The 19,447-nt window shown below is 41.7% G+C and overlaps 2 protein-coding genes across 2 annotated transcripts; one reads left to right on the forward strand and one right to left on the reverse strand.

The window, feature by feature from the left end:
• The first annotated feature begins 3,993 nt into the window (after window positions 1-3,993).
• atp2a1l (ATPase sarcoplasmic/endoplasmic reticulum Ca2+ transporting 1, like) lies at window positions 3,994-14,818 on the forward strand. The gene is made up of 23 exons (XM_029528160.1): window positions 3,994-4,277; window positions 5,179-5,196; window positions 5,534-5,616; window positions 6,714-6,818; window positions 7,637-7,775; window positions 8,565-8,645; window positions 8,744-8,829; window positions 8,967-9,264; window positions 9,353-9,519; window positions 9,615-9,703; window positions 9,805-9,907; window positions 9,997-10,128; window positions 10,225-10,341; window positions 10,448-10,666; window positions 10,749-10,860; window positions 11,004-11,227; window positions 11,362-11,582; window positions 11,667-11,869; window positions 11,960-12,045; window positions 12,127-12,260; window positions 12,423-12,540; window positions 12,675-12,792; window positions 14,157-14,818. The coding sequence occupies exons 1-23, from the start codon at window positions 4,160-4,162 to the stop codon at window positions 14,177-14,179; spliced, it is 2,994 nt and encodes a 997-aa protein (XP_029384020.1). The 5' UTR covers window positions 3,994-4,159; the 3' UTR covers window positions 14,180-14,818.
• Window positions 14,819-14,835: 17 nt separating this feature from the next.
• Window positions 14,836-19,220, reverse strand: sult1st6 (sulfotransferase family 1, cytosolic sulfotransferase 6). The gene is made up of 7 exons (XM_029528180.1): window positions 18,516-19,220; window positions 17,906-18,034; window positions 17,178-17,275; window positions 16,852-16,978; window positions 16,080-16,174; window positions 15,412-15,592; window positions 14,836-15,205 (listed from the first exon to the last, which is right to left on the reverse strand). The coding sequence occupies exons 1-7, from the start codon at window positions 18,700-18,702 to the stop codon at window positions 15,093-15,095; spliced, it is 930 nt and encodes a 309-aa protein (XP_029384040.1). The 5' UTR covers window positions 18,703-19,220; the 3' UTR covers window positions 14,836-15,092.
• Window positions 19,221-19,447: the final 227 nt, after the last annotated feature.

Consider the following 19,447-nt stretch of genomic DNA (forward strand, 5'->3'; position numbering starts at 1 on the left):
CTGAGATGCTGTACTTTACTCTGCAGATGATGTAGATGAGTTTTCTTTACGAATGCAGACCCAGTGAAGTAAATGACACTCCATCAATAAAATGAAAGCTACTTTTGTTCACCAGGCTCACTCTCATTCCAGCTCCCTCCTGACTTATATAGTTCAGCCCTAAGTGTAAGGAATGGTGCGAACAACCTGGCCCTTGCCAGCCCAATGTGCCGTGTAGATATTGATGACACTGTGGAGTCAAACGTGTCCTCCAGCATCCTATCTTCTTTTCTGCCTTTATCTGAAAGTTGAATTTAGGAGCCTGAGCTAGAGAACAAAAAGCTGCAGAGCTGTCGTGGTACCGTGTCCAGCAGCCCAGCGTCACCTGCTCTATTTATATCTTGCGAGGAATTCTGGATTCAGAGACTCAGCTGCCTCTTCTATTATTACTATTAGCTAATGCTGTAACAAGTACCCGCCTCACACTGACACTGTAGCTCCTCCAGCCTTTTTGCCCACCACTAATTATGTGCTTACTGTCGATACAACACATGTCCTGTGTTTGCTCTCATGTTGTTGCTAAGTTGCTGCCATGATTTATTTAGTATGTGTATACAACTTTAGATTGGGAGAAAACCTGCAGTGTATGGATGCTCTGAGCCGAGGTTTTATTTAAAATAACGACCCACTCTCAATTCCTCATCAGCTTGGTAGTGTACAGTAGTGTGTCACCCGTAGAATATGCTGTTAATGACAATAACCTTCTTTAGGAAATATGTCAGTCTTTCTGGCTGCATGTCTTTAGGTGACAAATGCCGCCTTGTCCCTCTCACTTTGCTTGTACCGTGAGAGTCAGCAGAGACAGACTTAGTTGCATAAGATAGCTGTGTGCGTACAGCTGCAGCACCACACTACTTAACACTTGTAAAGAACTGGGAACATGTATAGAGTTCACAAGCACAGGAGGGAGGGACTGATGGGTTAAGGCAGCACACGGTGATCCCTCAGCCTGGCACGAAGGCGTGGCGTGTTCGCAGCACGGTGGGAGCTGGAGATGATGGGTCTCCCAGCCTGCCTGGGTTTACACCGTAGGAGTCCCTGCACACACACGCTCCTTACACTTTAGGGATAGACAGAGGCGGAAGGTGGAGGGGAGCAAGAGGGAAACCTTATCCTTCTGGGATATTGAGTTAAATGTCACTGCGCTACCCTGAGGGAAACACTGACAGGCCGACCCCTATCACACCTCCCTCCCAAATCTCAGAGGTCAGAACAGCTATACAACAGCTGAGGCCTGGAGAGTGGCTGGGTGAAACAGAGATGGTGACGCTGACAGAAATATTTTATATATATATATATATATATATATATGTGGAACACAAAAATATAATAAATAAAAAATAAAGCTTGCACTAAATGCTTGTTTACAGATACAACAATAGTCGGAATGAAGACTGATGATGATGATTTCAGTGTGGGTACAAATTTAGAGTAGATACATTACAAACTGTTGTTTGGGTTGTGAGTTCATATGTGCGTTCATCCCACTAATTATTCTACCGTTTGAAATGACAATGAAATGAATGAAAAAACACGATACATTGAATACAATTTTACGTGAATATATCCATCCACACCCTTCAAAGGTCTGCACACAGCTTTTGAAGAGCCGTCTTTGTCTGGTGGTTTTTCCGTGCTTTGCAGAGCATAATTCTGCCACCATATAAAATATGCATTAGACCAAGAGCTGTGTGTGAATCACTCTCTCCCCCATCATGGATAATTCACTGTACCTTTCAAAAAAAGAATTGCCCCGCAGTAGCTGGCCAGATGACTGAGTCATTTGGTCAGTGGCAGCTGATCGCCACAAAACAACTTTGTGTGTGTGTATTATTATTTGTACTTTATTTTCAGACAAACTACTGACAGACTCAATGACAGCCAGTGTGGGTCCCTCTGATCACAGGTGTCCTTCAGCTGGACAAGCTGAGTTACAGCATCCACTCTAGCGGAGTGTCCTTGAACAGGTCATTGGATCTGTTTCTCTTTCATCTTCCTGTCATGGGGGAGGCAAAAACAGGACATAACTTTACATTATTTACAATGTCACCTCTCAACTGGGTCAAATGGTAAAATTTCACCAACATGAGTTGTATTTTTTTGTCTTCTACCATTCATCAAATTGAAATTTATGTATCAGTTTATTTGTGATCATTAGTATTTGAACAAATGACATTATATTCATACAACTGATAGAAACGCTGGATATTTTGCCAATGTAATGTGCACAGTGGGCTCCGTGTAAACTGTGTACATGATATTACTTTCCTTTTCCTCTGCCATGATTTGTTTGAATTTGCTGACCATCCAGTTTATATTGGCCACACATATAGTGACTGTGGCACTCAAGTGAAATGGCAACATTCGGTACAACACTACTGATGATCCAGACACTGAAAACAGTTACATTTTTAAGGAGTGGTTGTACCAAAAATAAACTTTGGAGAGTGTAACTTGTTACGTAATAACTACAAAAAGAGGGCTTTTTTCGAGTGAAGTCTATTTCGCAGAGAAAACATGCTTTGTTGTAGGTGGGGCTGTGACAATGCACGACAGCACAAACCAGTAATAAACAAATCGCAGTAAAAATTGTGTCCCATAGCTGTCAGAGGTTGCGAGCAGAGACCACTGCTGTTCGTAGAGGAAACCCTGTCAGTTTATTGATTAGCAACAGCAACTTGGATTCCGGTGTACAGAGGACTCAGCACCACCCAGCCGCTTGTTTACTGCTGTTAAAACAAATAGTAAATCATCACAGGGTGTGCTCAACATTACACTCATTCAATTATACAGAAGTTTCAAGCTAGATTTGGAGGACATCCTGACATATTGCTGTCAGAAATTAGACAAAACGAACAAAACAAACAGACAAAAAAAACCTGATTTTCTGTACAGATTTAATTTGAGCCAATGAGCTCATGTATACAAAATGAAAAACATTTATACTATGTTATTTTCTCTGTTGGGTCATGTGGTTACTTGCTGGCCCAGTGTAACAAATTCAGTGCTTAGACTCCGCCACAAGAGGCCATTGTGCCTTGCTGAATGGCTTTGGAAAACATGTTTTACTCTACTTAGGCAACACTAGATCTTCTTGCTCTCTTCCCTTGCTCACAAAAAAAGAGAAATAAAACTTGATCCTCCTGCATCTGCAGCCGGGGCTTCTCCTCTGTGGTGCGATAGAATGACATGTTGGCTGTCCTCCTGGCATTCCTGTCGCCCAGCACTCATTCCTCTACTCTTCACTCACTTTCTTCTTTGCTCAATCATTCCCAAGTCTTACTTAACTAGCTTTATTACCAGGTCTGGTGTCTCTGTTCTTATCAGTAGTTATTGGCTCTGTGGAAGTTGGGGTTTTATGTAAACTTGCTTATTCTACTCTGTTGCTCAGAGCCTTCCCTAATGGTTTGGGTTTTGTCCCCAGTCAGAAATTCACCCATCAGCTTGCCCTCATATCAAACTGATATTCTTCATGTGAGAATGCTAGGTAATTCCTGTACTGAATAATTAGCGACCATCTCCCTCCTTTTGTAGCGAACTGCTCTCTCTGGCTCAGCTACCTTCCTCAGCAGAAACCAGTTGAGCCGTCAGTCAATGCCCCCCCTCTCCTGTGGATGTTCTTCTGTCTCACTCTCTCACCTTCTCCCTTCGTCTTATTCCACTGACCATGCATGTTCCAAAAACAGATCTCATTTTCATCTACGCGACAACCTCATACCCCCCCCCCCACTCCAGCCCTTGCACCACGAGTCTCCTGCAATACCTCCTTTCCAAATCCAAGCCATCTCCCCAGTTCCTGTCCAAGTCCACAGTCTCACCTCCCCATTGCTCCACCTCGAGCCCCACCCTCACCGCCCCCCATCCATGTCCTCCCATCCTGGAATTTGGAGGCGTGTGTCAGCGGGGTGTCCACCAATTGTAAGTCCTTTGGGGGTATAAATCCCTGTGAATGTATGCGCTTATTCGCTCTTTCTGTCAGTCCAGCACTCCTGAATTGGAGGGTGCCACACTTTTAGGTGAGGGTGGTGGACCAAGGGTGAAACCTGCAGAGAACAACAAAGAAGTAAAAGAGCGCGGATAGGCACGGTCAGACAGCCAATACCTTGTCTGTCCAGAAAGGATGGAGAACGCACACGCAAAGGGCCCGGCTGAATGCCTGGCTTACTTCGGAGTGAACGAGGTCACTGGTCTCACTCCTGACCAGTTCAAGAAGAACCTGGACAAGTTTGGCTACAATGGTGAGAGATTGGGCGTCAGGGATGGGGTGATGGGGGAGAAAGACTCGTATACTAACTTGCAGAAACTTCCTATTTTGCAATTTAGGAAAGATGTGAGCGTTTGCTTTCAAAATGTTCCACAAAGTACAAGGACTCTTGCAAAGATAGCGCCTGGAAGTGTTTTCCTGAGAAAACAGCAGCGGTGTTGCCATAGAAACTTGTTGAGTTGGGTTCGGTGGAGATTTTGCATGTGATGCTTCTTTAGAGAGGAGTTGCAACAGCTGGTAGAAACGCAGAGACATTGAGAAGCAGAGACTTTGAGGGCTTTGAAGAGCTATTTAAAGACAGCCAAAGAAGATGGCTGGAGAGCGAGAGAGACAGGTGATGGCTCAAGAAGCTTCCTGGGTGATAAATGGGGCGGGCGTTAACAGGAGAGGTGGATAATTTTAGGCCAGGCAAAAAGGGGAGGTCCTTACATGGTTTATGGTGAAATGATCTCCAATATGATTGCTAATCAATATTCAGTGGGATCATTATTGATTAGCAATAGGATAGTTGTAATAAAGTATTAGTGTTTAAAAACAGCAACATGCTTGATTTCACATTGACGTTTCTGTTGCCTTTAAGTGGGCTGCAATTTATTAAGGGATTTGGAGAATGAACAGCCACTTCAGAAAAGGCCTAGATAAGACATCAACGGAAGTGTAGACAAATGGTCTTTAAATTCAACCGTTAATCTGTTAAAGTCACCAAATGTGAAACACTCTGCATCACTCAGCTTGACAAACTAAAGATGGTTTGAAGTTTTTGTTTTCTTAAAAATCTTTATTGATGATGGTGAATCATTTTAACAAAACATTCTTTCCTCCATCTTTTTGTCTCTATGTTCTTCTTCCTCCTTCACCTTTGTGTCCAACTCCAGAGCTGCCTGCTGAGGAGGGTAAGTTCATCTAGCCACATTTACAAATCAGTAAATCTGAATAAGACCTTCCAGACACCTGGTAGGGCCCGGTTGGTGATGCCCAGCATCGCTACTCTGAATTGGCTTTCTACACGGAGGCTCATATTAAAAACATGCTGGCAGCATTTTTATTGTGTGGTGCTCACACGCTGATGAAATTCCACTTGCTGCTGGACATATTCAGTCAGCTGTAACGAGCTATTACATTTTGACCATAATTCCAAACAATGATCACAAATACAAGCACATGCACTATTTAAATTCATATTAATTACAGTTTTATTCACATTTCTTTATATTTGTTTGTGTGTTTCAGGTAAGAGCATCTGGGAGCTGATCATTGAGCAGTTTGAGGACCTGCTTGTCAGGATCCTGCTGCTGGCTGCTTGCATCTCTTTTGTAAGTGAACAAGTTGTAATTATGCCAATAATTTCAATACCAATTCACATTCATTGCTCAAGTAAAGGTAGAAGAATATTAGTTACAGCCAAGTCCATAGGCGACTGCCATGAAACACATTTTTCGGTATCTCAAGCTGTTTACTATTTACCATGAAAATCTTGAAGCCCAGGGGTTGCCCTCTAATTAAATTCTTATCAACGAGAATAAACTCCAGCCTCTTATAACCTTATTTGCTATCTGGAAATTAGTTTGTAATTACATTTAACTTTAAATGACAAAAGTGGGAAGCCTAACACACCAACTAATCCAGTAAAGGGAGCACGCTACAGTTGATAATTTCTCTCTAGCCAGTTTGTCAAGACGACTTCTTAAACGCCTTCCAAATCCCTCCACCCATCCACCATGTATTTTTGAGGACAACAACTTGAGAGGCAGGAGACAGATTGCGAAGGCTTGTTGGAGGTGTATTAATTCCTACAGCCAGCTTTCACCCCTTCGAGCAGCTGTCATGTTGGCCTTAGAAGGCGAATATGGAGGAGCCAGTAAGAGACGGGGATCAGGAAAGTATAGGGGGGCTGAGGGGTAAGGGTTTATTTTAAGAAAGCCCCAAGCTGAGGAGAGAAACTGAATCCTTCGGGAAAGGTCAGGCCTGAAGGAAGGAACGAAGGGCCTCCGCAGGAAGAGGGTCGAAATCAGAAGGAGCAATGACTTATGTGACATTGAGATTAAATGAATAACAATTATGCAATCATATGATAACAAATAACATATTAATCAAAATAAAAGTTGTTTCCGGCTTATATGATTAAGTTTATAATTGTAAAGAAATATAACGCTATTTCATTATTCAGAAGCTGTAAATACCATAACAAAAATATAAAGACCAACCCCTAAAGAATGCATCCTCATATAATTCATCTATAAAAGATTTATTAGAGGCTACTTAGGGTCCCGACATTTGGGCACAATGAAAATGTTTATCTGGGTCATTCGATTAAAATATGGTATGTGCATGCTGTTTCTCAGGAGCCGTATGACCTGCTGTCACTGTTGTCTCCACCACTCTAACTTAGAGCTGTCCACTTTGACCTCAGGTGCTTGCCTGGTTCGAGGAAGGTGAGGAGACCGTCACTGCCTTCGTGGAGCCCTTCGTCATCCTTCTTATCCTCATTGCTAACGCTGTTGTTGGAGTGTGGCAGGTCAGTGACAAGTCCCAGCACATTGAGCAACAAGACCTATCCATTTCAATGATCACAGAAAGTACACAGCTTCCAGTTACTGCCATCACCACCCCTCCGTAGTTGCTCAATAGAAATGCAATGACTTTTACAGCTGTGAAGGGCAAAATGGTGAGTTTGGCTGCTACCATGTGCAAATTTTTAGTAAACAACATTATTGGCTCAATCAACAACTATTAAAAAACAAACAAACAACCAAACAAACAAACAAAAAACTCTTACATGATATTATGTGATCATAATAAGAATATCTTAATATTTGAAGACATCATAACTAGTTTGTGTTTTGGCAGCAGTGTCTACAGCAGACGATGAATCACAATATGCACATAATGCTCTATTGCATAAAGCCTTTAAGTAACTTCTCTCCATGAAGGAACTCTTCAGTCAGCGGCTTCATTTCTTTTTTCCTCATTCAATACAGGACAAAGCAAATAATATTTATCTAAGAAGACAGAGAAGGAAATCTGCCACATGTGCAGTTACAGTAACCAGGGTTGGAGTAGTGTATTTAGCCTGCTCATATGTCATCAGTAGATTGAGTATCACAGTGTAATTGGTGTGTGTAATGGCTCAAATCCTGTTAGAGGACATTGCCAGTGCCAGACAAGGACAGGCTGCATATAGTTTACATCCATGCGAGCACAAACAGGCATGTTGACATCTGTTTAGTGGTAGTCACTGTGTATCAAGTCTGCTTTCACTTGACTTTCTCACAGTGAAATGTCACACAAAGATTCACAAGTGAATTTTATGCTTCGTCTGTGTGTGTGTCACAGGAGCGCAATGCCGAAAGCGCCATTGAGGCTCTTAAGGAGTATGAGCCTGAGATGGGCAAGGTTTACCGTTCTGACAGAAAGAGTGTGCAGAGGATCAAGGCCAGAGAAATCGTCCCTGGAGACATTGTGGAGGTGTCTGGTAAGAACTGTCAAGATTGTTGGGTGGCTCTCTCTGTTATATATATTTTGCAGCGTCAGTGTGATCTGCAAGCATTGAGGTCAGGAGGAATAATATCCCTGTTCATCAAAGTCCGTTACGGCAAATAATCTTCACTGTCCATTTACATTGACTTCTTTGGAGAGAAAGAACGACAGACATGATATATGTGTCCGGTAGAGGCGGAGAGCAGAGCCTTGTGTCTTCTTAAGGCAACGAAAGCAAGGCAGGATGGAGAAGCAATGCTGTGAAAACATGTTGACTAAATGAAAATATCAAATATAAACACTGTCATTGTCAGCATACACCTGTTGTCTCTCTGGCTAGTAGCCCCCCCCACATGTGCGGTTTATTCCCATTAGGCAACAAATGTGACAGTTTAACGTCTGGCCCATTATTAAATCCATGGATTAGTGTAGAAATTTAGCAGGCTGTCTGAGCTTTTGGCTCTTATTTCAGGAATCATTTACAGCATTATTAATAGCAGTATTATTTTACACCTAGGATTTGATATCCTAGGTGTAAAATAATAATAAAAGAATTGTGCCATTTGCAACTATTACAGGCAGTAATTGGAAATAATTACATAAGCGAAATTTAGCAATGGGAAACACTGCAGCAGGCAAATGACATACACAGTGTTCATGGGTGTATTTAATGAATTTATAATGTGAAAAATAAAATAAAATAAATGAATAAATAAATAAATAAATAAATTTCAGTTTACAACAAAGGAGATCAGGAATTAATTTTAACCTTTGATTCCCACAGTTGGTGACAAAGTCCCCGCTGACATCAGGATTGTTTCCATCAAGTCCACCACCCTGCGTGTTGATCAGTCCATCCTTACTGGTGAGATCTCAGCTTTTAATGTTCTAAATCTGCCTCTACCTTTATTTTGTGATCTCCTTATTAGAATTTTTCTGTGAATTTACTGTTTTGTCTCTCAGGCGAGTCCGTCAGTGTGATCAAACACACCGAGTCTGTCCCCGACCTCAGAGCTGTCAACCAGGACAAGAAGAACATGCTTTTCTCTGTAAGTGTTCTGCCACAATTTGAAATTGTCACTGTAATAGCTATGTCTCGAGATTTTTCAGTTTGCCACAGTTAATATTTTTTTTTTCTTTTCTTTTCTTTTTTTTTTTTTACCTTAAACCTCCTTTTAATCTTTAGGGCACCAACATTGCTGCTGGTAAGGCCGTCGGTGTGGTTGTTGCCACCGGTGTCTCCACTGAGATTGGCAAGATCCGTGACCAGATGGCTGCCACCGAGCAGGAGAAGACTCCCCTGCAGGCCAAGCTGGACGAGTTCGGCGAGCAGCTGTCCAAGGTTATCTCCCTGATCTGTGTTGCTGTGTGGGCCATCAACATTGGCCACTTCAATGACCCCGTCCACGGTGGCTCCTGGATCCGTGGTGCAGTCTACTACTTCAAGATCGCTGTTGCTCTGGCTGTGGCTGCCATCCCTGAAGGTGCGGGGACAAAGAACAGAACAGTGGCAGGACGTGTGTGTTTCTGTGACTGTTGTTCACACTCACAGTGTTCACCAATGTCTCCCAGGTCTGCCCGCTGTTATCACCACCTGCCTGGCTCTCGGTACCCGCCGTATGGCCAAGAAGAACGCCATTGTCAGAAGCCTGCCCTCTGTGGAGACCCTGGGCTGCACCTCTGTCATCTGCTCCGACAAAACTGGCACCCTCACCACCAACCAGATGTGTGTGACCAAGGTGGGCGTTCGGTCGCAGTCATTGAAAACAGTTTTCCCCATAAAGTCAGCATACATTAGGCGTGATAAAACCTGCCTTTGTTTCCTTCTCCACAGATGTTCGTTGTCAAGGGCGTTGATGGCGACCATGTTGAGCTTGATGCCTTCGACATCTCTGGATCCAAATACACCCCTGAAGGCGAGGTGTAAGTTTGTTTTCAGTGCCATTTGTCGTCATTTAACATAGCCATTATCAGCCGTTAAAATGTACACAAAGCATTTTAGTGATTCGTTATTTCCCGGTCAGTTCCCAGGGAGGTGCTAAGACCAACTGCAGCGCATACGACGGCCTTGTTGAGCTGGCTACCATCTGCGCTCTGTGCAACGACTCCTCTCTTGACTACAATGACGTAAAGTCTTCAAGTTGTGCTTTGTCTTTATTATTCTGATGACCTTCCACTGATCAACCAACTCTATACATCACCCTTCTTTTGTGCAGTCCAAGAAGATCTATGAGAAGGTTGGTGAGGCTACAGAGACTGCCCTGTGCTGCCTGGTTGAGAAGATGAACGTGTTCAACAGCAACGTGAAGAACCTGTCCAAGATTGAGAGAGCCAACGCCTGCTGCACTGTAAGTTTGCTCATTCTGTTTCAACTAACTGTGAACCACCTGCTTGTTGCCGAGTGACTGGCTGTCTGACAACATCCTCTCTGTATCTGCAAACAGGTGATCAAACAGCTCATGAAGAAGAACTTCACCCTGGAGTTCTCTCGTGACAGGAAGTCCATGTCCGTGTACTGCACCCCCGGCAAGGGCGAAGGTGGTGCCAAGATGTTTGTTAAGGTCAGCTCCATCCTTTTGCCCGCTCGCAGTCTTTGGTTACACACCTGCGCTTTGACAGTGGAGCTTTGAGTGTTACACAAATTGAAACCACCTGCTTCCTCCACAGGGTGCCCCTGAGGGTGTGATTGACAGGTGTGCCTATGTGCGTGTTGGCACCACCCGCGTGCCCCTGACTGGTGCCATCAAGGAGAAGATCATGGCTGTTATCAGGGACTGGGGTACCGGCCGTGACACCCTGCGTTGCCTGGCCCTGGCCACCCGTGACTCCCCGCTGAGACCTGAGGAGATGAACCTTGAGGACTCAACCAAGTTTGCTGATTACGAGGTGAGAATACAAAATATTGGAGGGTTAGATGAGAGGTTGAATCGATACAACTGTGAGTACATGTGAAAATCTCTCTCCTCAGACTGATCTGACCTTTGTTGGCTGCGTGGGTATGCTGGATCCCCCCCGTAAGGAGGTCACAGGCTCCATTGAGCTGTGCAGAGCTGCTGGAATCCGTGTCATTATGATCACTGGTTAGTGAATGTGATTTAGAAAAAAATGATCAGTACTGGGTTTGTTTGTTTTTTTTTTTATTTACCTTTTTGTTTTAAAGAACTTTATCTAATCAGCTTCTGCTTTACACCATTTCACCGACTACTAAACCTCCACATTTCAGGTGACAACAAGGGAACCGCCATCGCTATCTGCCGCCGCATTGGCATCTTCTCTGAGGATGAGGACGTTTCTGGCAAGGCCTACACTGGACGTGAGTTTGACGATCTTCCCTCCCACGAACAGTCTGAAGCTGTGCGCAGAGCTTGCTGCTTTGCCCGTGTGGAGCCATCCCACAAGTCCAAGATTGTTGAGTTCCTCCAGGGTTACGATGACATTACTGCTATGGTAAGAGACCAGCAGCATACGACACAAATTTAACCTTACTTGTGTTTTAAGCTGCAATCCTGCTGGTTTTGTGTTTGGGTTTGCAGCCTTCAGTAGTAATAGTTAGAACTTGTGCTTCTTCTCCTCTCACCCAGACTGGTGATGGTGTGAACGATGCCCCTGCCCTGAAGAAGGCCGAGATCGGCATCGCCATGGGCTCTGGCACTGCCGTTGCCAAGTCTGCCTCTGAGATGGTCCTGGCTGACGACAACTTCTCTTCCATTGTGGCTGCTGTTGAGGAGGGCAGAGCTATCTACAACAACATGAAGCAGTTCATCCGCTACCTCATCTCTTCCAACGTTGGTGAGGTCGTCTGGTGAGTGGACGCTGACTTGTACCTTTCAGCCATCTCTTTCTGTGTCTCTGACTAACCTCACCCTTTCTTTTCTCACTCTCTCAGTATCTTCCTGACTGCTGCTCTGGGTCTGCCTGAGGCTCTGATCCCTGTCCAGCTGCTGTGGGTCAACCTGGTGACTGATGGTCTGCCCGCCACTGCCTTGGGCTTCAACCCCCCTGATCTGGATATCATGGGCAAGCCTCCCCGTTCCCCCAAGGAGCCCCTGATCTCTGGCTGGCTGTTCTTCAGATACATGGCTATTGGTGGTAAGTCGGACTGCTAACAATGTGTTTGCATTCAGCTGAAAAACAAGAAGATCACAAAGCTGCACTGACATTCTTGCTTTTCCTAAACAGGATACGTCGGTGCCGCCACTGTCGGTGGTGCTGCCTGGTGGTTCCTGTACGATACCACTGGCCCCCATGTCTCCTATCACCAGCTGGTAAGTAACTCCCTCTCTGCTTTACTCTGATGGTGAGTAAAATATTGTACCTAATAACTTCATAACCTTCCCTCTGTGCAGTCCCACTTCATGCAGTGCCACGATGAGAATGAGGACTTCACTGGCATTGACTGTGAGATCTTTGAGGCTTCTCCTCCCATGACCATGGCCCTGTCTGTGCTGGTCACCATTGAGATGTGCAATGCTCTCAACAGGTATTACATGAGCATGTTTACAGCTTTTAGACATAAACAAGTCTGTTTAGAATATGTAAATTACTTATGAAATTATCCAGTTCTGTTTCAATAGTCAGCCAGTGGCTTCTACACAAACTATATATATTTATTCTCGTGAAAACCTTCTTTTCTGTTTTCAAGCTTGTCTGAGAACCAGTCTCTGATCCGTATGCCCCCATGGAGCAACTTCTGGCTGCTTGCTGCCATGACTCTCTCCATGTCCCTCCACTTCATGATCATCTATGTTGACCCTCTGCCTGTGAGTCAGACGTCCATGCCTCCTCAGTTTTGATTTAAGGGCTGTGTATTAAAATTTGACAGATTTAGGAATAGGATTGAAGGGTTTACCTCTGTTTCCCAACAGCAATAATAATTCTGTCATTTGCCCCTCAGATGATCTTCAAGTTGACCCATCTGAGCATGGATCAGTGGCTCATGGTCTTAAAGCTTTCCTTCCCTGTCATCCTCATTGATGAGGTGCTGAAGTTCTTGGCCCGCAACTACGTTGAGAGTAAGTAGACTTTTAATTTTGTACAATCACTCTAATATATATCATAGACCTCCTACTCAATGATCAATTGATTAATACTGTCATTTTTTATTTAATCATTCGTTAATACTTTAACAAAGTGTGATCCTTCATCTTACTTCATTTTAATAATAATCTCGCCATCTCTGTACTTATCCATCATAAATTTTAAAATGCCTGTTGTCATCTGCCTGATTTTTCTCATCACTATCTCTTCTCTCCATTTTTCAATAATTCACTTAACCCTTTTTTTATTTCCAGAATAAATTCAATCAATCCGCCACCATTAGCCTGTAACTAAACCAAGGTACTCCACAGTTTGCTTTGTTAGTAGCTGTCCTTGTGTATTCAGTTATTGTGTAGTTTGCTGGTAGATTGTTGTTCTGTTGCATATGTTACTGCTCCAGCGCAGATCTGTCTTCAGTGGTGTCTACAAACTACACATTGTGTTGATGTGAGTGTCCAACTCTGGGTGTCTCCCTGAAGGACTTAGGTGCTTTGTCATAAATTGTCAAGGTAGCATGATGACCAATGAGCGGGGGGATCCCTGCGGTGCTTTCTGTATCTGATGTCCTCCTCTGAGCTGTCTGTTTATTATCTCTGTTGCAGTGGTTCATGAAACGCATCTGCATTGTCAGCATTAATGTGCCTGTTTAGTTGTTTCTGTCTGTAGTCTGGTAGGTGTCTGACCAATGTCTGTTCTGGTACATCCAACGCAAAAAGACTGGATAGAGTCAGTGTCCCTCAAGTCCTGTTGGTAACAATTTATTTTGAACCCCCCCATTCAGCACAGCACGTAAACATTTTAAACAGTTTATAAGATATTCTGATGTTGTTATGAGCAGATAAGGGCTCTTATGAGTGTACATGGATGGATAAACAGATTTTTTAAAAGTTATCATGCATTTTCACTTTATTTCAGTGACAGTGGAAGAGACAGGAAGATGTTTTTGTAGCAAGATTTTGGGCCAGTGTGAAAAATATTTAATGTCTTGAAAGGGGGAGTTAGAATACTGATCTAGTAATACAGATCTAAAAAAAACAAACAAACCAATTATAATGTTTAAGATGCAGCTTACCTACAGCTGTAGCTTTATCAAAAATTCTATCTTAAAACAAATCGTAACCCTCAATTTATGTGTATTGTAAACAAAAAAAAAAACCAAAACAAAACAAATGATAACCCCTACATATGGTTCATTTTAGGGGAATTTTCATACGCTGACTTGTAGATGTTTGTATGTTTGTAGACAAAGATAAAAAAAAAAAAGGCAATTTCATTGTTATTTAAGTGTTGCTTGTCCACACATCCTTTCCCTCTTTGATTTCTTTATTTTTCTTTTCAGCATGTGCAGAGATCCATAAATAGAGATATAGAAGAAGAGGATCTTGGAGAGAGGGTTGGAGAGACAGCGGCGGGGAAGAGATAGAGGAAGATCTCAACTCAAGAGAAGAGCAAACCAATAGAAGAGGGAGGAGAAAACACAGGAAAATGTACAAAAAAAATAAAAAATAAAACTTGTCAAAAATCTTCATAAAAATAGCCTCTATATAAGGAAAGATATTGAATTAAAATTAAGGCAGGTGTCACTGCTGATAAAATATTAAAATATTTAAGATTTTATTCTAAGAAATAACGTATGTATTAAAAGTGATTTTTTGGTAAACTTGGATATTCTCAGCTGTTGCGTTTTTGTGTCCTCTGTCCATTTTCATATGATTGACTTCCCAGCTCATTACTTTTATTCTAGTCTTTGTTGCTTGTGTCTCGTGCAGCCTGCCTGCTTTGGCTGGGCTCTGTACAGTGTGGTGTAGGGTTGCAATATGACTTCATATGGGCAGAAAAACCACATAACCCCTGCTGCCGGCGCCTTCTAAAGGCTTCAGCAGTCGGGGGACTCTTAATGGTCTCATGGCATAAAATGGGCATGTCCACTCAGCCACAACACTTTTGGTCTTATATATTGTTTACATGATAAATTGCAATAAAATGACAATTACAAACTCATGTATTTTAATTGTGGAACAGATTTTATTGATCCCTTACACAAAGATTTGGATATGGACATCTATGCATCATGAGGTCCAGTGAGTATAGTGTTCAATATCCAAACTTGGTGAGTTATTGCTTTCATTTATTGTTTTGGTTTGTAGCAAGAATACATTTTCCCATCATTCAGTAAATGTTTCACTTTGTATTTTTACATTCTGAGAGCTTCACAATGTCATGCCATCTGTCTTTGGTTTGCTGAGCTGCATCGACTTTTAAAAGCTGGAATCCGTTAGATGAGGGTCCTGAATGGTATGTTGACTTCCTTCATTTGCCGTTCATAATCCTCATCAAACATCTTTGATTGCTCAGGTGTGAAGTGATTTCTCCAATCACCCACTTCACCTGTAAAAAAAAATAAATAAATAAAATAACACAGAAAAAAAATTAAGTTTCAGAAAATAACTGAGAATTATTTCCCCTAAAAAGTGCACGACTCCACAACGAGGATTCGTGAAAAGTTGATTTTCCTTGATCATTAATTTCTTCACACATATCTAATTATCTGTGACTATTAATGTCCTTCTAAGACTGAAAGCAGACTGATGTACCTTTTCTCATGAAGGAAGAGATGGACTGATCAAACACAGGTGCTGGGATACAGGAATAATTGGCCATTGGGTTTTCCTTCATGTTCTTAAAGGACGTGAGTTCCACAATCCGACTGATAACCTCATCAGAGACTGACAAGTCCAGGTACCTCATGATGCGCTCAATTTCCCGCCGAGGATTCTGGGGGAATGAAAATGATGATGAGACAATTTTTTTTATTTCCCAATTGAAGTTAAACTGCCAAGAGTTGAAATTTATCTTTTAAATGTGATGTATGTTCTTCACATTACACCTGAGACTACAAGAACACGAATGGTGATGAAATACAAGACATAAAAAGAATAAAATCCAGTGATACTGACGAAGTGTTGTGCAAAAGCGTGAAGCGTATTGCATGAAATGCAATTCATGCCAAACTTCGAAAAAAATATCACATTTAAATGTCCAGCCTTTTGCCCATGCATACAAAATGGCCAAAACACGTTATTATATTTATATATATTTATAACTTATATATATATTTATATATATAAGTTTTCTTTATTTATTCCAGAATTTACTATCCAGATACATTTTGGTTGTTTTCAAAGGCATTTATACCAAGAGCAGGCAGTACTAATAGTATGGACAGCATCCTTTTATAAGTTTAGGTCCATATTCTCCTTACCTCCTTCATGTCCTCATAGAAAATGTAGAGGATGTTCCTCTTCTCTCTCTCCACCCAATATCCCTTCACATGGTCATACCAGGGGCCCCATGATACTGTACGCACAACAACTTGAGTTACATGTTGCTCCTAATCCAGTTTGTGTTTATGCCACCACTTTTTGATTTTATTTAATAATTAGCTTAACTTCGTAGATAAATCACCTGTTTCTGGATATAAAAAAATCCTCCTCCAACATTCCTATAACTTTTTAGTGTTCATAAACTTTTATAGCTGCAGTAAACATAGTAGGTAGAAAGTCAGTGACTGTTCTCCTGTTTATTTATCTATTTTCTTGTGTTTCTTGTGTTACTTCACTGAGTTGACCTTATAACAACTTATTAACAACTTATTAAATGAAGTTTTTAGTTATTACTAAGGATGCTTCAATGGAAAGTGGATATAATAAATATTATCAGTTTGACATACTTCGAAACTGCAATGATGAGATAGATAACAGAAGCCCAACTTCCACTGTAAATAAAACACACAGCATGTGTGTTCAAATTGATTATGTAGGTTATGTTGGTTCCTACTTTTTGTTATTTATATTAAAGCAGACAGTCGACAATGCAGTTGCCACTGTGGGAAGAACTTGTTCTATAACCTCTGCTCACCCCTGTGTCTGATTAACCATAAGTATTTGTCTGGTGGTAAACATGTAAAAGAAACAGAAATAACCAATTTGATTCATGGTGAAATGACAATGAGGAATGTGACTTAATCTACTTACACTGTCCTTGCATGAACTTGTGGATGTAGCCCTCCCAGGGCCCTGGTTCAGGCTGGGTCAGATTCATACGATCAAAGAAGTAGTAGCTCACCAGGTTATCCTTGGCATTGCGTGCCACATAGATGGCCTTTAAACAATTACATGACATAAAAATACCTTTATGAGATCAATACAACGAGCTGGTTATTTGATAAAGCAAATATCCACCAGCATTATACAGTCAATATCTTACATCATTTTCCGGCATTGTATCTTGATCTTAGACCCAGCAAAGTCTTGCTTGCTTGCTTGAGTTTCTGTGGAACCTATTAGGTATTAAGTCGTACCTTGCACTTGTTTTCCCAAAATGCAGGTGGCACCAACTGGAAAGGCAAATGTGTTTTGATAACTCGTGGGGGATCCATTGTCTTCAGAAGATCAAGACCTGAGACATGGTTTTAGGAAATGAAGACAAGCTGCGACACACTTTTTCAAAATTTTCAGCCGCATTTCAGTTACTTTTAATAGTGCAAATATTCAGAACAGGCAAAGGAAATAAAATGCCATTGTTGCCATTTAAATTATGCAAACATAGTTATCGTCCTTTGTATTAGACTAGATATATTTACAGTAATTTCATTAAAGGTAAGTTGAAAATAAAGCAAAACAAGTTTTTTGCTATAATCTCTGAATGAAATAACTCATTTTGGATCACTTTTAGTGTCACAGTAGTACCATTTAACTCCACAACTTGTTGTTTTGTTTCATGATTATTAATATTGTTCATTGTTCATTGACCCTGAATAAGGTACAAAAAAGTGGTTATGAAAGCAGTTCTTCCAGGAATTGAATTTGGGTTCTGACAAAGCACAGTCAGACCCAGCTGAACGTGATTCAAGGTTAAAAAGCACAAAATTATGATGGAAAGGTTCAAGAAAAAGCCGGTGGACACAGTGCACCTGGGATGTTTTGGACAGAGGGTGCAAAAGATAAAGAAAAGGAAAAAAAATCAATAGAGCAGTTGTATTGCCGATAGAAAATTTTAATTTATATCTAATAAAATACATAAACTTACCTGAGGGGATGGGCGGTGGGGAGAAGATCTCTAAGAAAGGACTGCGGACTGGTGTGGGGGCTCGTTTGCAGATCTCAGCATCTCCGTTGTGAATGAGCAGGTCAACAATTTCCTGGGTCCATGTGGTCCCTTATTGTCCAAAATCACACCAAATCACATTAAACTGGAAGAAGAGGACACACTGCCCGTATTGAATTTCACCGTTTAGAAAAGAAAAAGTCCAATATCAAGCCAAACTCCAGTGTTAGACCTGATTCATCTGATTCTGCATTCTTATTTAGTAGTTGTGTAATATATATTATAAGAATGTTGTTACTCTTTGAAAATGCTGATTATTTTTTTGTTGGTTGGTTAATTTGATTTATTTTATAAACAGTCATTGCATTCTGTAAGATTATCGTGCAATTAGTATGCAAACCATTCACCTGAAAGTCTTGGAATAAGCTAGCACAACATTTTTTGATATGCAGATCAGTGGACAGAAACAAAAGCAGAAATTGTAAATGCTCAAGAAAAGTAAAACTACTTCACATTTGTATTTGTCCAGAATTAACTTCTGGGTAGAAATTTAGGATTGAAGAATGCTGCATCTAGCAGCAGCTGTGAGTACCTGCTTTGGGGTAGGTGGCAATGAGGAGGTCTGAGGGGTCTGGCCGGAAATCCCAGATGGAGTCCCAGTTGTTGGCAATGAGGCTCATGAGAGGAACTCCCCTGACTGGGATGAGAGGGAAGCGACCTAGCGAACCACTGGCCTTCTCAATGGACTCGCTGTAGGACATTTGCTTTTCTTCTGACATGTTTCACACTGTCGACAGTTTCCTTTGGGACATCAACACACGGAAGCCAAAATTCGACTGTGGAACGACTCGAGCAAGACCAGAGCAGTGGTTCCTGTGGTAGATCTTCTCTCTGCTGGCTTTTGATCCTTTGTCAAGCATTCACGACCGACTTGTTTTGCACACATGAAATTCCAGCTATCTGCAAACCCCTTTCTGCTTGATTGCCAGGCTTACAGGCAATGTGCATGACTCACGCCTTCATTTTCTGCTTCTTGTGTCGTTCTTTGATGGCCACAAAATTTCTGTTTATTTCTCCTCTAGATTTCCAGCCTAAATCTTTTCCTCTGTCTCAATCCAAAGGCAAAAATCTGTCAGTAGGCTCTCCAAAAACAAGCTCTGCTGAGCACTCAGCCAAGTGCCTCACACACTTTAGAGTGCTATATTTTCTCCTCTTTCTATCTTTGTAAACTGGTTGTCTGAGTGCTGGTACTTGTGATAACTTGAATAAGCAGACCTACACAGAAGTGCCCTTATGTAACAATCCCAGTTACGTATGACTCCACCCTTATACTCAGTATTATCTTAACAGCTTCCTCTGTGATTTGGGGCGGAGACAATGTTCCTTCACTTTTACCTCTTGCAGTTTTTTGTTTTTTTTGCAAAGGGAAGCAAAAGTTGTCTCAGTGTGTGGCTGAATTTTATTATCTCTCCATAAAAAAAAAAAAAAAAAAAAACTGTGGCAATAAATGTGTTGACACTCTCC

Source organism: Echeneis naucrates, chromosome 19, assembly GCF_900963305.1.
Source record: "Echeneis naucrates chromosome 19, fEcheNa1.1, whole genome shotgun sequence".
Lineage (NCBI taxonomy): Eukaryota > Metazoa > Chordata > Actinopteri > Carangiformes > Echeneidae > Echeneis > Echeneis naucrates.